The following is a 20,344-nucleotide window of genomic DNA, read 5'->3' on the forward strand; positions in this document are numbered from 1 at the left end:
TTCATATTCTATTCATATATTCATTTAAAAAATTTATCATAAAGTTCGGTTTATTTATAAAAATTGAACAAATCTCATTTGGTGTCTTCAGCCATTCTTACGTGTGTTTTCGTATATAACAAAATATATAAATAAATGATAATAATCAATTTGTTTAGAGTTGAATGTTTGGTAAATGGACTTTGGGTTGAGTATCGAGGCGGAATTTCCCACTTCCTTGCTGTGTACTAAATTCGTAATTATTCCAAAATAACAAATTGCGCTCGAAGTTTATATTTACACAACATAAATTTATTATATGAATTTTCTTTATATATATTATTGAAAATATAAATATATAATTTTTTGTCTTTTCAGCTTTTCAGCGTAATGCTTTGGGGCTTATTTTCGAAAAGCAAGGTCAGAAACTAATGGCGCATCTCAAAAGTAACAACATCAGTTGCGTATCAAAACAGCAAGTATCTAAACGTAGTTATTGCTTTGGAATTGAAAATATCTGAATTGAACGGGCGTAATGTGTTCAATTTTTCATAATCGCATTAATTATCGTGGGCCTCGAAGTAATTCCAGCGGCAGCAACAGTGCCGGTGGGCTAACAAAGGAGCTTGATGCTGATCGTAACAACAATAGCGGTGGAAATGGTGTCGAAGTAATAGGCAATGAAATTGATGACATTGACGATGCTGCCATTATTTCGTTAAAGAATGACAGTGTGGAACCCGCTACTGACGAAAATCAAGACCCACAGACTAGTTTGAATAATTCAAATAACAATATGGCTACTGAAGAAAATGCGGAAGATGGCGATGAGGATAGTAATGAGGCTTTAGATCTTTCGGTTATATCGAATAGACTGCCCGCCAGTGGTCACGTTGCCTTGGAGGCATTAAAACATACCAAAGTAGCAGTGGCTCAGTTTGCAGCAACCGCAATTGCAAATTCACACAATTACAATGACGCAATCAATGACTTGGCAATGGTGCAATCCACAATATTCAATGTACAACGTCAACACTTAATGCAACTACAGCTCATACAGCACTTACAGAGTCAATTGAAACGTGTAGAGAGTTCTGTAACTGAAATAGAGGAGCTAGAACCAGAAAATGAAACAGATACCGAACAAATTGAAATGCATAAGTCCTCTGCCGGCTTCAATGAAAAGAATCATAATCAAACTTTGGAAAAATTAAGAAAAACACCAGATGCAACGCCTACCGTTGCTACTACACTTACAGAAAATGGTGAACAATTACCGCAGGCAATAAACGCTGAGAAAATAAAGACTGAAGACTTAAGTGCAATCAAGGAGAATACAGACATAGAATTAGAAAAGGAAGCAACGCAAAGCGTGAGTGCCACATTGCCCAGCTCTGTTGCATATCAGCCATTACTTTGCGATATAAGTTCGACATTAGCATCGAGCATCATAACCAATCATGATCCACCGCCAGCACCAAATGCACCAAACTGCCTAGAAGTTTTGCAACGGCGCACCGAAGAAGTTCTTGACTCAGCTTCACAGAGTCTGCATGCTACACAACTGCAGGAAGAGTACGAATATGCGCAAAAGGACGCACAAGGAAGAGGTGAAATCTTCAAGCATCGTTGCAAGTATTGTGGCAAAATATTTGGTTCATACTCTGCTCTTCAAATACACCTACGTTCTCATACTGGTGAACGACCATTCCACTGCAATGTTTGTGGTAGCAAGTTCACTACCAAAGGGAACTTAAAGGTACATTACCAAAGACACACACAAATATTTCCTCCCATATTATTAGGGCCTGGCACGACTGCTACGAACCAAGAGCAATACTCCCAATTTCCACCAAACAGTGCTATAATGAATGCTAGTGCACCCGCATTACCTATGAGATTACCCTACCAAACGCAAAGTGGCACTACAAAAGAGGCAGCTATTGAAGCCGAACAACAGCTACAATCAAATAATCATATTACTAAATCCTTGGAATCTCAAAAAATGATCACAAAAGAACCTCCAGTGAGGCTGCATTCACCGGTTCATGAAAATCCACAAGATTTAAGCAGTAAAACTAATTCAAATGAAAATTTGCATATGCATGCTTTTGAAGAATGTACGAAAAGCGCGCCTATACAACCGGAAAGCAAGCAGGACACTTTATCTGACAAGACCGAAAAGCCTGCTAATCCACCAGTACAGAAGCGCAGCAGTAGTTCCACTAAAAAACGTGGCATGCACATGGGTATGACAGCCAGTGATATGAGAGCTGCACATTCCATTCCTATAGATGATCGAGAGCATATCGAAAATGTACCAAAAATGTTTCGGCGTTCTTCCATTAGTCGAAACTCCAATAACAGTAGCATAGATCAACACATTTCCACAGAATTCTCTTTAGCACAAATGGAACGAATTATCGATAAGTCATGGGAGGATCTCATCGAAATTGATAAAACGTCAGAAACTTCAAAGCTACAACAGCTTGTTGATAATATCGAAAATAAACTTACAGATCCTAATCAATGCATTTTCTGTCAAAAAGTAATGTCTTGTCGCAGCTCATTGCAAATGCACATTCGAACCCATACTGGCGAACGGCCATTTCGTTGCAAAATCTGCGGACGAGCCTTTGCAACTAAGGGCAACCTAAAAGCACATATGAGTATACATAAAATCAAACCACCAATGCGTAGTCAATTCAAGTGTCCTGTTTGTCATCAGAAATTTTCCAATGGAATCATATTGCAACAGCATATACGCATACATACAATTGACGATGGCGGTGGAGGTGGACTGCCACCTAGTATAAGTGGTGCCTTGAATGCCGCTGGCATGAGTGTTGAAGCATCCGCAGCTGCAATCGCCGAACATAATGCTCGCATTAAGGCTCATATTGACGCCGCTGCCGCTGCTATAGAAGATCAGAACTCGAACAAATCCATGGGTGCGTCAGATAACTTCGATTTTTCCACAACTTCAGACTACTCGGGGCAACGTTCTGAATCCTCACAAGGCGATTTCGATGACTTTATGACCATGGACAGCACGGATGACTCGCGTGAGAATTCCAATTCGCAAACGCCACAAGACCGTCGTGAGGAATACGATGAGAAGCATGACTCAGCCAGTGGGCATGACAGTGTAGAAGTGCAGAATGCAATGGACTTAACATCTGCACGTGGATTCAATGGTTTGAATGGTATGCCGCAGAAATCATTAGAACACCTACAGCCTTTCGGTATGCCACCAAATTTTTTACTAATGGCAGCAGCTCGCGAAGAAATGCAAGCACTTGGAACGCACCCAAAATTTCCGCTACTACCTTTCGGACCTCTAGGCTTCATAGGTAGGTGACATTATGATTTATGAATGTGTTTTTTTTCAAACTTGTAATAAAAGAATATAGATTATATTTTTTAAGCATAAAGAAATTAAAATTTGCGTAGTGAGTTTACATTGGAATTCATTGCTTTACTTACTGTTTTTTTTTGTTTTTGTTCGATTTTTATATATAACTTAATTTATATTGTAACTTCTTGCAACATTGTCACTCTGCTACCCGTTGAAGTTGTATTTATTCTTAATGTCATTTTGGCGTACGCCACACCAGATTCATGAAAATGACAAAGATTTTCCGTCTGTCACCTTTGACCTTTCACAAGCACAGTATTCAGCATGTGCGTTTCAGTAACGGGAACAAGCAAATTTTTTTCGCTTCGATACAGAATAAAGAGTTCTGCAATAATCTGCGTTGATGTTTCGGCACTGAAGAAGACGCAGCGACATAATTCAATTGGACCCAAACAAAGAATTCGTGACGGTGCCATATCAATTCTAAAAATACATATGCTTTAAATATCCCATAGATATCTCTTTAACACACTTCTCAATATATGAGTTTGTATGTGAACAATTCGATGAATTACTTAGCTTCAACGATTTAATTTTCATTTACGCGACATTATGTCACAACGTGTTACTTTTAGAGAAATTTATGACCATTCAGCGTTGCATCAAAGATAAAAGTCAATTTAATTAAATTTTTTTTAAAAAAAGGCGAACTCAAAACAAAAGTTTCGCTTGAAAATCTTTAAGTTATTTAATATAAGAAAATCGCATGGAAAAGAGTCTTATTCTGATTTTTAATATATATTTTATTTTATGTGTCATGTCTCATGTCTCAGTCTCAGTAGAAGTCAAAAAAGACTTCTATTATTGTGTTCTGTGATGCCACCCCATAAATATTGATCTAACATTTCTATTACTTATTACTGCTAAGAAAAGAGTATTTAAATTTTTAGCCCAAAAGATCATCCGAAAATACCGCCAATAAATTTGTTGCAAAAAAAAAAAGATTAACAATCAAAAGGTATTTTATAAATGTCTTGAATGAGTCTGTCCTAAGTCGAAGTAGAGTTCTTAATATGAATGTGATCCTGAAGATGAACCATATGACGAACGTCCAAAAAGTCGTCAATGAGAGAAATCGTTGCAACAGTTTTTTGCGGTTTTGATAATCGTTTCGAATGATCATCGCTTGGTCTAATGATATATAGTAAAAGCTCTAAATTATTCAGAAGATACATTAAGCAATATTTTATATCAAGATAAGGGTTTCTAAAAGCTGGGTGCATAATTGGCGCATAAACGATAACAAAGATATACGAAACGGAATGTGCAACAACTACAGTATTTTAAAGATGATAATAAGAATTTTGAACATATTTACAACACTATGAAAGAGCCTTATATTGAAAGCGTTCAAGTAGATGGTTGGTTGAGTGATTGCAGGGTACATTAATAACACATTCCACGTCAACTAGTTAAATTGACTTAGTATAGCAATTTTTTTGTTCTTACTGATGAGCAGTCTGATAAAGCTAAAAAAGCACTCTCTAAATATGAGTTCCTTCTGTTGGCTAAAGCAGTCACAAAAGAAAATGTGGGATTTTCTTTTCGTTCAAGTATCCACAAAGTCTATAGAAAGTATTGAATAGAACGTACAGTTTCTTTGCATTGAATCCTATATATCAATAACCTGAGAGAACTCGGTATGAACTCGGTCTCTGGTTATAAGTTCTTTTGACCTGGTCTGATTGTATGTATACCAGAGCTAACGGCAGAACGTGTAGAAATATACCTCTTCTAACGGTCTCTATGTGAATATATACCGGTAACCCTTGGGAGATGTCTAGATAAGCATCAAGGTGGGTTAAATTGTCTCTATTTTTATTATTTTCAATGTTCCTATGACGGGGAACCTATAAAATTGTTTACAGAGTGTTGCTTGTAAATTATTATTTTTAAATATTATTATTTCTTTACAATGCTTAAAAAAAACATCCTCCTTATGTTGCGCTCTTCTTGTAATTCTTTTATCAAACTAAATATTTCGAATTTTTGAAAGTAAGAGAGTAATATTTATATTTATTACCTTTAATAATTTCATGTGATATGCACATACATAATTTGTTAATACCATAATCTTTCACAGGACTACATCCCCCTCCACATTTTTGCAACATCTGCTTTAAAATATTTCCAAATCCCGCAAGTTTGGAAAATCATTTTCAGTCAGAACATACCAAAGATACTGCAAATGCAAATACAAATGGAAGTGAGAATGGGAATGGAAGTCGCAGTAACAGCGATCCAACATCACCGTTTAACGCTAAGGTAAGTGAAATCCTTTCACACTATTAAAATAGAACTTTACTTTTTACATACTTAACATATATAGTAATATTAACTAATATACCTACATAGATAATGATTTATTCGTTCCAAGATACATACTATGTACGCTTAGTCTTGACACACTCGCAAATCATACTAATTGCCTCATGTTGCAGTTAAGCGTTCAATCCTTAAACGTTAAGTTGTAGCCCCAGCACGGCACATGCTGCTGCCACACAATATCTTCCACTCTTGTAAAATGGAAATCGTTAGCCGTATTTGTAGTCGGTACATTTCTCATGTGAATATTAACAAATGACAACTGACATCAAGTCGGCCTAACGTCGTTATTTTTTCCTCTAACTCACGTTTTCATTAAAACAACTACGGAGTGCCTTTGTAATCATAGAAGCAAAAACTGTGTGCGCGCTTCTATGTCTAGAAATCATTAATTAAATGTTCATATTACGTAGATCTCAATAGCTTCATATTTGTGCAGTTGGATTCCATTGCAGAAAAAGATGTCTGTCTGTTTGTTACCAATCGTCTCTGTTCTTAATTCATCTTATATATATGTCCATTCATGTTGAAAGAGAAGTATGAAAAAATGATGTAATAAATTAATTAAATTTATGATTTAATTAAATGATTTAATTACTAAATCAATTGAAGCAATCAACAAAATAGATTAATTTGTTGAACCTAAAAAAGATACCTGAGTTTTACTTTAAAGAACATTTGTTTGGGTCTGTGGTAGTGTTAGTTTGGGTCGGTACTCAATTTTGAATGTCACTGAAATTATTAGATTTAATTTAATTTAATAATCTAATTTAATAGTATTCATGAACAAAGTATTGTATTTTAACATTAAATTTACAAAAATAATTGTGATGCATCGAATGACATTTTGAACTTTCTGCGTAACAAATTGTAATATTACACTGGTCCTGTTAACTACTATCTGTTATTTTCATCTTCATCACCATCTATACCACCAACTACGCTGCCATCAAGACTACTATTAAAATTCTCATCTAGACTACCATGAAGATTACCATCAAGATTCCCATTTAGACTACCATCAAGACTACAATTAAGATTATCATCTAGACTACCATCAAGACTACCATCTAGACTACTGTAGAATTTTAAGCTAGCTGTGTCATCTAGATTTGTCTGATAGCTTTTGAAACCAAAACAACGTTTAGAATTTTTTGTAAAAAAATATATAACTTCACCGAAAGCAAGGAAAGACTGAACAAAAACACTATAGTGGCTTTGCACCATAAATGGTTCAATAATGGTTCTCTCAATTCCGTTCTAGTTGTAGTAACACAAGTCACATTGAAAGTTTAGGTCACCCAACAGGACTTGTTATGCCAGTAATTGTAGATGAAATCCTATACTATGGACAATAAATTATAGATGATCTCAATTGAATGGGTAGATTTTGGCGCCTTTGTTCACTTGATCTAGAGCTCAACCGTAGGGCTCCGTTTAAAGATGCTTAACCGCAGTCGGGAAAAACTGTGTATAAAGATTGTATTAGGAATGGAACGAATTATGTTTTAATTTTTTTTTAGCCATTATAAAACCTCAAATTTGTTAAACCATTGCTTTATAAAAAAAATTTATGGCGTTTTTTGGACAATACTACACAAAATTAGTCAAAAATCAAATAGGATTTTATTTTAACTCGAAATAACCCGCGATTATCATAGGTTACAATAGTTCTGGGCAGTACTAGGTTAATATATACCTAAAACTTTGCACTTCTTTTTTGAAAACTTATTATTGAAAGTTTCCAATGACTTTTGTGGCAAAGCTAATGTTGAATTGAGTTAGAGACTTGATAAAAAATTTTATATTCAAATACATAGGACATGTATCAGTTATAGCTGAAGAGCTATTGTAGAGACTGGATCAATAACTTAGAATTATTTTATCCGAGAACTAATATTTGTTACAGATATTTTATTTCTCATTAGCAAAAATTCCTTATGCCATGTTTTTGGTGTTTGGTGTTTGCAGCTATGCACAACTCGTCAATAGATGAGTTAAGCTGCGGCTAAGGTTTGTTTTAATTATGTCGTAATGTAGTAAAAGTGAAAATCACTTCGCGATGGTTTGTGGCATAATAATAATTTTTTCAGATTGCCTTTGTCAAGACGTCTGCATGGATGGATGTGTGTATATTGTTACATCGCCAGTGATATGTGCTAACCTTAAAAGGATATTTGTGGCGTTTGTTGGTAATTGATTGTGCGTAAATGCGTTTTCCTTTGCGGTCCAAAATAATGCGTGTGTGCCCTGGCATTAAGAAAGCAATGCCGCAACCAATACAAAACACTGTAAATTATGAGTAAATTATTAATTACATCAATTCTGAGTAATTGCCGTTTGCTGCATCGCTCGTTTTTGGTACGTAGTTTGCTCCACTTTAGTTGGAAAGCGACTTTAATAAAGTGGATTTCTTGTGGTTTTTATTGCTTATTCGATTCGTTATTTCATAATGATGTTTTATTAATTTATAATCAAATCTATAAGATTTGAATGATGACACTTAAAATTAGACGATGTGAAATGCCAAATGACGTCATTGACATTTTAATTAAATAGTATCACTTTTACTTAATGGTACGACTAAAAAATTTGTAGCTGCATTTGTATTTATGCTGCCATAATACAGAATTTCCAACAAAACTTTTAGATATAAGATGGTGTGGACATATGACATGAAGACTAGAACTTAACTCTACTAGAAGAATTAATATAATAAAGCAGATATAGACTTCTGCATCTGTGGTGAATAAGTCCGATGACATCAAAAACTCTTTATATAGATCAAAATATTTCTAGTTTCGAACTAAGATTTTATAACTTCACTGTGGCATGTAAAACCAAGTTCGTCCATCATGACATTGATAGGACTATATAGCTTTTTCCTAGTCAAAATCCTAATCCTTTTTCCTAATCGCAATCAAGTACAGAAAAGTTTCTTTCGTGTTGGACTTTTGTTTTTTTTTTCGTGACTGAAACATGTATTAAGTAACGAAGAAGTAAAGAAGAATAGACTAGAATATATATGGACTACATATAACATATAAACAGAATTGAACAGAATTGCAACAAAAAATTATCATTTATTTTTAATTAATAGTATTTCTTGACTGACCATTATCAGTGGTCTTGGAGTTATTTCTTATATTTAGCTATTTTTTTGAGAGTCCAAGTACAGAGTGATAAAAATGTTTGTTGTTGCAATTCAATACTATTTGAAACCTTTATATTAAATATAGTAGTTTCTGTTAAGTAAAATAGTATAAACTAGTCATACACATTAAATATATAGAATATATATTATATATTGCTGTTGGCTCACTGCAGAGAAACAACGAAACAAGATCTGACGTATATCTTGTTTTGAAGCTATGAATCATTAAAAGGATTTTGTATTACTAAGCTGAGCTATGTAGCATTTTTCATACAAAGTTTTACAAGTTTTTTTATTTTGGGCAGTTGAAGACTTGTGTCCAAAATTTTATAGTTGAAAATGATTGGCTATAAATTACAGGTTTTTAAGATATTAGTTTGTTATATTTAGTAAAATTACTGTAATTAGTTAAAAATATTTATTTCACTTATTTAAACCAATTGTTTAAGTTTTGAACCTTATAATAAAAATACAATTTTTCATTATCTTTTTTTTTGAATTTTGAATATATTCTTCATAGAAATGACATTAAAATTTTATTAAGTTTTTATGTGACAAACACGTATTAAAGTATCTTGAACGATTTCATTGCAATAGATTTGCCATGCGATGAGTCACCACAACTGCAACCAATAAAAGGCATTTTATGAAGAGATATTTTGTTCTAACAAAAGTGCTTAAATAAATTTAATTCTAAGCGTTTAGTGAATTAAATGCAATTAAATTTGTAAAATATTAAGAACAATTACATTCGCACTAGCAGCGTTAAATTGATTTCAGAAATCAGCATTTTTCACATAAAACAATTTTTGAATATTAAAACAATAAACATTTAGGAGCACTGACAAAAAAAAAGCAAAAAAAAAATATATATAATAAAAAGATAAAAATTAAAAACTTTTATTTGCTTGACATTTCATTTTAAGAATTTATGACCGCACGCAAATAAATCACTTTTACAATTTACCCCCCAACAGCCCGCTTGACGCAAGCATAGAGCAGCTATAGAACACTTAATCGTGAAGGGGTATTAATGATTTCGACCAAATACATACGATCACATTTTATTATAACTAAAATATATAATGACGACACACTCCGATACATTCTCGGAGTGGCGTTTCTGATATTTACGAATTCTGCGACATTCCCATGCTTTGTTCTCCATTTAAAATGCAATTAAAACTTTGGGTTTTAGCACGAGGATTGTTCCTGCCTGTCCCTGTCCCTGTCCCTGGCGCTGCGGATGACAACGTTAGTGCAGCAGCAGTGGCATGTGGCAGATAACATATGATCGTGGGGACAACTGCAATTCTATGTATTATAACTAAACTTAGTTGAAAAGTTGGAAACTCGTATAGAACCAACAAACAGTCACAAATATGTTATGATTTTCAACAGACAAACACGCGTCTGTTTATGCCAAAACATAAACTAAATATTACATTTAATGAAATAATGAAAAGTGCTTACATAGCTATATGGCTTCAGCAGCGCTGACAGACTGGACAGACAGCGAGCAAATGTATCTATGCTAATGCATCTATGCAAATGCATCTATGCAAATGCTTGTGCTAACATTGCTAGCATACACCAAGTACGAGTATGTTAAGCGAAGAGTACAGACAACGACTGCACTGCACATAATCATACCTTGTGAGATACTCAAATAATGATGATGTTTAATTTGATATGAAAATGTATCTAACATTAACAATTTCATATCGCATTAGCTGTAGTGTGTGTAGTGTGTGTAGTCTGCTATGTGTATCTTTATAGATGCGTAGATACTAAAACATACTGATGTGTATTATCGCCGCATAAAAATGCTTGCGATTACAATATTGTGTGTCTATGACTAATGACATCGTTCATTATTTTTGCATTTTTGGAATATTTCCAAAGGAGCTACACTTGAAGGCTATAACGCAAAGCACGAGTGGCACTTGAGGCACTTGAGGCATTTTAGGCGAATTCGCACATTCTTATTAATAATGTTGCACATTAGAATGTGTCTAGTATGTCGCTCGATTATGCAACAGATATAGGTTTATATGAAAATTATTGTTGTTGAAATTATTTATAAAAATTTTTCATTTTAATATGTGCACTTCGTCGTTCCCATGCTAGAGTTTGTGTGAGTGTCGCCAACTAAAGTACACTTTGTTGAAATATTTTAATTAATTTTAGTAAGATTTACAATACTAGCGAAAATCTTAAGTATGCATATTCATAATTAAAATGTACTCAACGAAAGAATATTATTTTGGCAAATTAATAGCACAACATATTTTATGGTAGATATTTTTACTTAATTAGTTCTGTTCTACGCTGCAAAAAAACGAATGCTCAGAATGCTTAAAATGTATTCGAATAAATTTTTTTAAAATTTTTGTAATTATTAAAATATATTTACGCCATTGTATTTTTATATAGTTGACTTTCAATTCAAAATTAAATAGATTATTAATAAGCAAAATACAGACGTTGACCTTTTTTAGTACTCTCCCCTCTCCTCTCCTCACTTGTTTTAGGTTTTAGGTTTGGACATAATAGTTCTTTTAGGTTGTAGTATACTATCCCTTTTTCATAATAATGTTTTAGGTTATTTCTTTTAATAATAAACACTTTACTATAAACAGTAACTTAATAGTAATTAAAATGTTGTTTAAAGTCCCTGAAAAGATTTTGCAAGATTTGGAATGAACAGGTAAGGTGGCTTTTCAGTTTGAGATGACTCTTCCACTGTATAATCCACTGTGATAATATACAACATAGAGCACATCATAGGACATAGGTTAGGTTATACTGGCAATCCCAAGGGTTGCACTCAGACCTTTTGGCTCAGTGTGTTACCGTATAATTAAAGACCCAAGAGTTAGAACCACTTAGAATTTTTGCCATAATTTAATATGCCATTATAGGACATACGTGTTCAAAAAGTAAAATAATGTAGTGAAGCATAAATCAGAGAGAGCATAATAGAAAATGTGTTTGAGCACTTAAAGAGTGTTGTCGAGTACAATACAGTGAATAAACAAAAAGTATATCTATTATGATAATATTACTTATGAACGAGAGTATAGGAAAGAAATCTTTGAACAGTGTGAAAGAATGTAGGAGTGTACATAACTAAGAAAAAGTATATCTATTACAATAATAATATATAAAATAAAGATATGAACATAGAACAGAAGGGTTAAAGAAGTGATAGAATGTAGTGCAGTATAAACTGTAGAGGTCATTAGATTGAAATCTTTGAGCACTGAATGAGTGTAGTTAAAAATATTTGAAAAAATATTTATTAAGGTTAGAGCTTCGAACCCAAAACGTTAACCAGTTCTGTTTTGATTTTAAGTCTAAGAATAGTACCGAGTTTTGTTTTGAGTTTAACAGGAATGAAACCAAAAATCTTCCAAAAAGGAACTGTGCCGATGGTTTGATAATAGTGTCTTACTTATTTTTATACAATAAGTAAATTGTGCAGAAATTGACATGATATAAAGACGATATAGATAGTTTTATTCTTTGGCTTGGCAGAAATGACTTAAGTGGACTTATTGGATCTCGTTAGCTTTATCTAATATATTAAAAATTTGGATACGAGGATAACAGTTGTTAATATAATTCAACTATTTCAACTTATAAACACATCACAAAAGTTAATAAATATTTCCGACAGTAAGTGTTGATAGTTAGTTCTCTCTTTCTCTCTCTCTCTCTTTCTCTCTCTCTCTCTTTCTCTCTCTCTCTTTCTCTCTCTCTTTCTCTCTCTCTTTCTCTCTCTTTCTTTCTCTCTCTCTCTTTCTCTCTCTCTCTTTCTCTCTATCTCTTTCTCTCTCTCTCTTTATCTCTTTCTCTCTTTCTCTCTTTCTCTCTTTCTCTCTTTCTCTCTCTCTCTTTCTCTTTCTCTCTCTCTCTCTCTCTCTCTCTCTCTCACTTACTCATGTTCTCTTGCTCTCTTTCTCACAACCTAATCAGACTTCCAATTCGGGTTCAGTTTAAGCAAAATATTAAATAAGAAAAAATTAGTTAAAATAGTAATATTCGTTGGTAGTAATTCCACAGAATTAAAGGATTAATCACATCAGTGATTGATTTCATATTTATAATTTTGTAAAAATAAGTTTAGCTTACACCAAATAAAAGAAATGTCCCATACTTTTGACATCTAGGAAGTATCTTTCTTGATTGTTTGTTCAGTGCATTTTGTCAACAAGCGTCAATATGGTACAAACCATAAGTACAGATTTCTTCAGTACTTGGGCACACATTTGGGATTATTTGGTCATAAACTCAATAAAGTTTGCCAATTCTCTGCATTCAAAAGAAATGAAAAATTCTATGTCCTATAAAAAAAATTAAATTTTTATAAAATATAAAATAAAAGCCAAAGTCAACAGTAAATAACATAAACAAAAATGTTTTTGTTGGCACGAGAAATACTTCATGTAAAAAAAAAACAAGACATAAATGAATTAAAAATTTTGAAAAATATAGTAATAATTGCAGATAATTACACTAAATTAAACAAATCATTTATAAAATATATTATTTACATAAAAATACGTATATATGTGCAATTATCATAAATTATTATTGGATATCGATTATTATATATGAAAGAAGTATATACATACACATATTTGTATATATGTTTCTGTTACAGAAACATAGTGCAAAAAATTCAATACAAAAATAATGTCGCCAGTCATTTTTTAAATCAAATATAATTTGTTAAAAAATAAGTTATTTTATAAGAGTAATTAATGCCGATAAACATGCATTAAGATAAATGTTGAACTATTATCAAATGCCCCACGTAGTTTTTTGTTGTTATTCGTATATAATTTAATTCACATAGCGCACTTTTTTCAAAGCACATTAATTAGAGTGTTTTCTATTACTGGAACTATGTAGATACTAAGAGGATGAACAATTTTGAAAATAAATTTGATATATATTTGTTATATTCGAAGCAGGTAATTGTACTATACACTAAAGAAATAATAGTCCTATCGCTGTCTTTATGTACTTCATATATATATATATAGATGAAACACTATTTTATTTTTATATATCGGTTAGTAATAGAACCGTGATCCAACCATACATATTATAAGTTTGTGCATAAATATGTGTTTTGGTTCGCATTGCTTAAACACCCAAGACTTTTATATTATATATATTATATTATACTTGTTATTTATTATATATGAAATGTCAGAAGTTCGTTCAAGAAATAAATTCACAGTTGTGAGCGATTGGTCGAAATGTTATCAAATTTTGATTCATAAGTATTACATTTTTGGAACGACAATGAGAGCTTCACTTTCACGTTTCATTAAATACAAATCAATTCTCTTTCAAATTATAAGTTGTTTATTATAATATTTATAATTGACAAATATTATAAATATTCTATTAAATGATTTTAATATCAATATGACGGTAGTGACTATTTTACTTAATAGAAACTATGATTTTAGATAGAAAGTTTTTGAAAAGTAGTGAACTATAGTAGCAAAAATTCTGTTTATATTAATTTAATTAATTGAATCAAATAATTTATTTATTTACTTTTATATAATTTATTTACTTACTATTAATTATTTAACTAATTAGCCAATTAATTAATTAATTGGCTGACCATACAGCTGTTTCGAGTATTATCAAAGACCCAACAATAGTGTTCTTGAAATTATTAATATTTTATTATAAAACTTATAATATTTATAACAAGCAAAATACCATATAATATAGTATTTAACATTATAGTCTTTTTATATGATGAATTCTACTACAATATCGTACTGTATATGCATTTTCTAATACTCAAATATAAATTTATCTGATTTTGAATAATTTGATAACGTTAAAAAATATCTGTACTATATAGTATATATAATAATGCGTTGAATGCTCTCATTGCTTTGAAAATGCAAAGTTAGTGAGAAGCTTGCATTGGTAGGCAGCATAATCATTAATCTGGAAGTAATTCTGAAGATACTCTAGTACATATTAATTTGTTAATTTATTTTATAATTCTTTTTAATTAATTGTCTGAATTTATTTTTTAATTTTATTGATTTTGATTGATGATATGAAATGCATGTATTTTATTTTTAAGTTTTTCACTCTTATTTTAAAATTTATCTGTTATTTTTATCTGCCAACATTTTGAGTTATAAAAAAAAGTCAGTTTTTTATTTGTTTATGAAAACATTGAGCTAAGTTTTGCTGAAATAAAATTAAATTTACTTCATGTTTCATTAATGTAAAGAAGTGCAAATTCTTGTCGTAATAATGAGTTTTCCGGCCTGGTTGTCTGCAACGGTACGAGTTGAATCAAAACTCGCACATATCCACAAATTAAGTTAAGCAAATTGTCTGCGCTGCCACGTCATGAGATACAAATTTCAACCGAAAGTAAGCAAAAAATCACTTTATGATATTAATTGTGGGCTTACAAAACATGTTTAGTAATTTAGCATTAACGCCACATTAAAATGGAATTATGCAAAAAATTTGCCATATAGCGATTGTACACATTAGTAGTATTTCTAGCATAACAACAAAGTTGCTACTCGTACATATAAATACTTATATTTTATATGAAATTTGTAGAAAGTTTAACTACAAAGTGAATTGTTTATAAAAGCCATTTTACCGCTTAGAAGTTCACAAAAAAATTCTATTTTCTTCAGCTCACGCTTAATCCCAATCTCTTTCATAAGAAAACTGAAAATGACGTCAATGAAATCGAAGCAGCACATCACAATCCAAGCAAAAGTTCTGCATACGAAAAAGGCGTTAATTTCGACGACTTCAATGCGGAAGAACGCAGTACTGCGAACAATTCCCATTTGAGTGAACACATCAAACAGGAACCAAATGCAGAGGTTGATTCACAGCAATTATCACTGGAGGATTGTACAGAAACAGAACAATCATATCAGCAGCAGAAACATTTAGAGCAACATCAACTACAGCAGCAAAACGAGCGCAACGAGCGAAACGAGCGGCACGAGCGAAATCATAAACAACAACAATACAGAAAGCATGAAAATCAGCATAGCTATGAAAAGCAGCACCAACACCAACACCAACACCAACACCAGCAGCAGCAGCAGCAACAGCACCAGCAACATTTAGCTCAGCAACATGCAGATGCGGAGCAGTCGCTCATGAAGATGCAACTACGTAAGTGACATTAACTGAAATTTAATTTCTTTTTTTCCATATCTGGTTTTTGCGTTCGTCCGTTTATTTTTGGCTTTTATTGAAGCTTTTCTTTTTCGCATTATCTATTTTGAAATTTTAACTTATAGTATCCTCACTTCCTCATGAAACCCATAATGCTTTACAAAACTCAGATGCACATCGCTTTCCGGCAAGTCCACTCGATTTTCAGCAAGCTTTGTTGTCTGTTGCTCCACCTAATTCGAATTTGGAACCGCCGATCAACAACAAGCATTTCTGTCATGTCTGTCGTCGTAATTTCAGTTCGAGCTCTGCATTGCAAATCCATATGCGTACCCACACTGGTGATAAGCCCTTTCAGTGTAATGTCTGTCAGAAGGCATTTACCACAAAGGGCAACTTAAAGGTAAGCAACATAACAAAAACAAACATTTTCTATAAAAACAATTCGTACCAGTACTGTGTGGGTTTGTCTGTCTGCATTTCAAAACTAAAGTCCTAAATTGAGATCTAGAGAGTTTAAAACTAATATGGAGAAATGTATAAAGGTAGGAATAGTTACTTGTGTTCATAAATTAAATACTGTTTAATAGAAATTACAATTTCTATAAGATTATCCTTAATCCCTGTAACTCTTAAGTGCCATAGGTAATTATTCTTTTCTTTTCCCAATAGTTCTAAGTAGAAAAATAGATGATAATTAAAAAAAATCCGGAACGATACCACGAATACCTTAAGGCGATCAAACATTTAGTCAGAGGTCGGTGTACAGGGCTGAAGAACAGCCACCCCAAGTAAATCGGAGGACTATATTTATTCACATTTATTTTGATAATCAATGTAACATGGCTGTTTAAAAATAGAACTTTTTTTAATATTTAAAGTAAGGGAAAGGCATTATTTCTTTCCCGCTCAGAAGTAAATATTTGACTTCAGTTGCATCATCAATTTCGTCTTCAAACTAAAGAACTTAGAACTAAAGGTTATCTTATGGGAATCATGGTTTGCGTTACCATCTCAAAAAGATTAGTTTGTTGTTGGAGATAGAACGACTGCTCATTCAAACGAAAAGGTTCTATTGTTTGTTTGCTTGTCGATATCGTAACGTCACTATTTGAAATTTTTTTGTATAAGATTTTGATCACAGACTTTTTGTGAAGCTGACAAATGGATAAAAGTAATTTATAATTATGCTAGCGCACATATATAAGATTTTGATCACAGACTTTTTGTGAATCTGACAAATGGATAAAAGTAATTAGTAATTATGCTAGCGCACATACGATATATCTGCCGATATATAGTTTGTGGTTTGGTTTAGTTTATATGTGGTTTGGCCTTCACACTTAACAATTGTTGCAATGTCATTTAGAAAATTTATTATTAGTAAATAATTGATATGTAACACAAGACTGCAATATATGTAAGGGGTAAAAATGCCTAGCGAAGCTGAAGAAGTGTATATCTTTTGAATAATCTAATAAGTTATAGAATTGTGTGAACCAATGTTTTCTTACGAAGTGTATATGTCCTATGGAGGTTGTGATTTGATTGCTAAGGAGGACAATTCAAAATTAAACTTGATCGTGTACTTATCCTATATAGTAAGTAACTAAAGTGACCCCGCATTTATCACAACAGTCCGACTGTTTCGCTGCATTTCATTTAAATTTGTTTCGTACTTTGGTACTTTAAAATTGTCCGGTATCGTTTGCGTACAAATCAGAACTATACTTTAATATTAGTGTACATATGTAGCTGTTGGGTTACTAGTTGGAGAAACCCACAAAAAATATTGTTTGATTTTTAAATCGTTAGATCATTTATCGTTCCAAAAAAGATTAAGACTCGATTGCTTTTACTGTAAATCTCCAGACTTCTCAGACTTCTTGAAACTATTCAGTTCAAGTCCGTTTGCCTTATTGAACCTTTCTTGTGAATATTATGTAGGTGTACGTAGAAGTACTGAAAAATCTTAGTTGGAGCGTGTTGCATTCTTTTCTTGACAAATGTCCAATCTGGTGGCTTTAAGAGAATGCAATCGGTTAATGTTTTTTGAAATTGATATATTATATGATAAACAAAGAAACAAAAAATACCAAACTAGCTCAGTACAGTTTAGATTAGATTAGATTTTGAAAAGTTTGGGAACTATGTCACCACGTCACTACATCCTTTGAGGATTATTGTGACAAACCCACTTCAGTTTCAAAAGCGCGTAGCAGTTAAAAATGCCACTATGTCCCTTAGACATATGTTGCCTATTTCCGTTATAAGTTGATAATAGAATAATATAATAGATAATAGATAATAGAATAAGTTCTGCTGTTTCATCTTCTTTAGTACACTTTATCAAATCAAATTTTCCAATTGTGTTGTACTCGTTTATAACCAGAAAGCTCTCAATTTTTTTTCATATTTTTTAATATCTAGCTAAGTTCTCATAGTTATTTAATTTTCTATCGAATAAACAGGGCAAGTAGCAGTTATAGATCTTAGCACCTTATAGCCAAGAAATGCCTTTCAACTTAATTGCTTTTAAGTGACTTAAACGATTTCATAACTAATGAATCTTTTATTATGCGACCCTCTATTATAACCCGAATGTTTATCAATGTTTATAATCGGCCACAACAGTTCTTTAAATTCGAAAAGTAGTTGGGTGTACCCAGAAAGACAGACAGACACTACACCACATGTCAAATTTCTGAGCATACAAGCACCTACGTAAAACGCACACAAAACTCTTTTCAGGTACATATGGGAACACATATGTGGTCAAATCCAACTTCAAGACGTGGCAGACGTATGTCATTAGAGTTACCATTGCATAGACCAGGTAGTCTACCACCAGAACCAGATTTTATACAGCGAAGACCAGAATTATTTTTCCCCTATTTACCACCATTTTTCAATGGGCTACCGCCAAAGGTAAGTACCAAAAGCACAACTTTTTACCCATACCATAAAATACTGTTTTATATTGGAATCTGAAACAGCCTGGAGAAATAAGTCCTGGTGCTTTTCCAAACATACCACCACCACACTTTCCTAATGGCACTGCACCAAAATATCCGCCAGGTCTTTTAGGATTTCCACCATTTCTAGGAGCACCATATAACTTTTCAAATATGCAACAGTTGGAACGACTTAATAACACCGCTTCACCGACGACAACATTAGATGAGTCGAAGCGTGAAGACAGTCCGAAATCAGTTTTGGAACGTTCAGCTTGGAATGCATCTATAGGGAAAATTAAAACAGAAAACAATCAAAATGATACGAGTGAACTGAATGAAGCGAATGATGGAACGATTGCAGATAATTGAAAACAAAAACAGAGAAAAAACTAAAAACTGAAAAACTGAAAAACTGAAAAATTAAATTTAAGTAGAAAACCGTAACCGATTTTTTTGAAGAAAGGAATCTAAGAGGTATATAGCATAGTCAAGTGTTGTATAGTTACACAATGAAAACATGGTTTTTGTGGAGTACATATCTAAAAGCACTTAAAAATTAAGCGTAGCCTAGCATAGCATAGCAAGTATGACTTTATGTATAATCAGAATAATGGACAACCATTAATAACGTATAACATAATCCGTGTCTAGTATCTATTAAAATTATACAAATATATAAAGTAATTAATAAAAACTATTATTAAGTTGCAGGCAACTGCGGCGAAGTTGTATAAAAACCAAAATTTTAGTCTTAAGCTTAATGAGTATACAAGTGACAAGTCTAGGAATGAGTATATAATTTAGCAGAAAGTAAACTGACTCTTGTATGAAGTTATATTCATAGGATCGATACATATACATTCATATATGATTTTGCGAAGATATAATATAAAATATTGTATTGCTAAATAAAAACTAAAACAAAACAAAAACAAAAACAAAAATATAATTTAATGTACGAGTATACTGTGGTAGTTGCAACTATATTTAAATGATAAACTTAATTTATTGTGAAAAATAAATAATATACATACAAATACAGAATAAAAACCAAAAATATATATGTGTTTCTTTTTCTTTTTTGTACTACATTATTATTTTTTGAGCTACAGATAACTGAAATAAAATAAATTAAATAGTAATGAGAATGTGAGGTGGTAGGTCAGTAATGAATCATTTTACAAACCGCCCAACCAACGTAAGTATTGAGTAAATTTATGGATTTATTACATGAAAATTGGCACGTTCCACATACCAACAACTTAAGTATGAATAGTTTATTAGCGCAAAATGTACACATGTGCT

At 32.3% G+C, this 20,344-nt stretch overlaps 1 protein-coding gene across 1 annotated transcript; it reads left to right on the forward strand.

Moving 5' to 3' along the window:
• Positions 1-357: 357 nt before the first annotated feature.
• On the forward strand, positions 358-19,914 carry LOC119662177 (homeotic protein spalt-major; the record flags this gene model as incomplete). Its single annotated transcript, XM_038071740.1, is given in 6 exon segments — positions 358-3,332; positions 5,481-5,662; positions 15,584-16,079; positions 16,208-16,485; positions 18,834-19,010; positions 19,079-19,914. Coding segments are annotated over 6 exon segments (4,281 nt in total). The 3' UTR covers positions 19,409-19,914.
• Positions 19,915-20,344: the final 430 nt, after the last annotated feature.

This window comes from Teleopsis dalmanni, chromosome X (genome assembly GCF_002237135.1).
Source record: "Teleopsis dalmanni isolate 2A chromosome X, ASM223713v2, whole genome shotgun sequence".
NCBI lineage: Eukaryota > Metazoa > Arthropoda > Insecta > Diptera > Diopsidae > Teleopsis > Teleopsis dalmanni.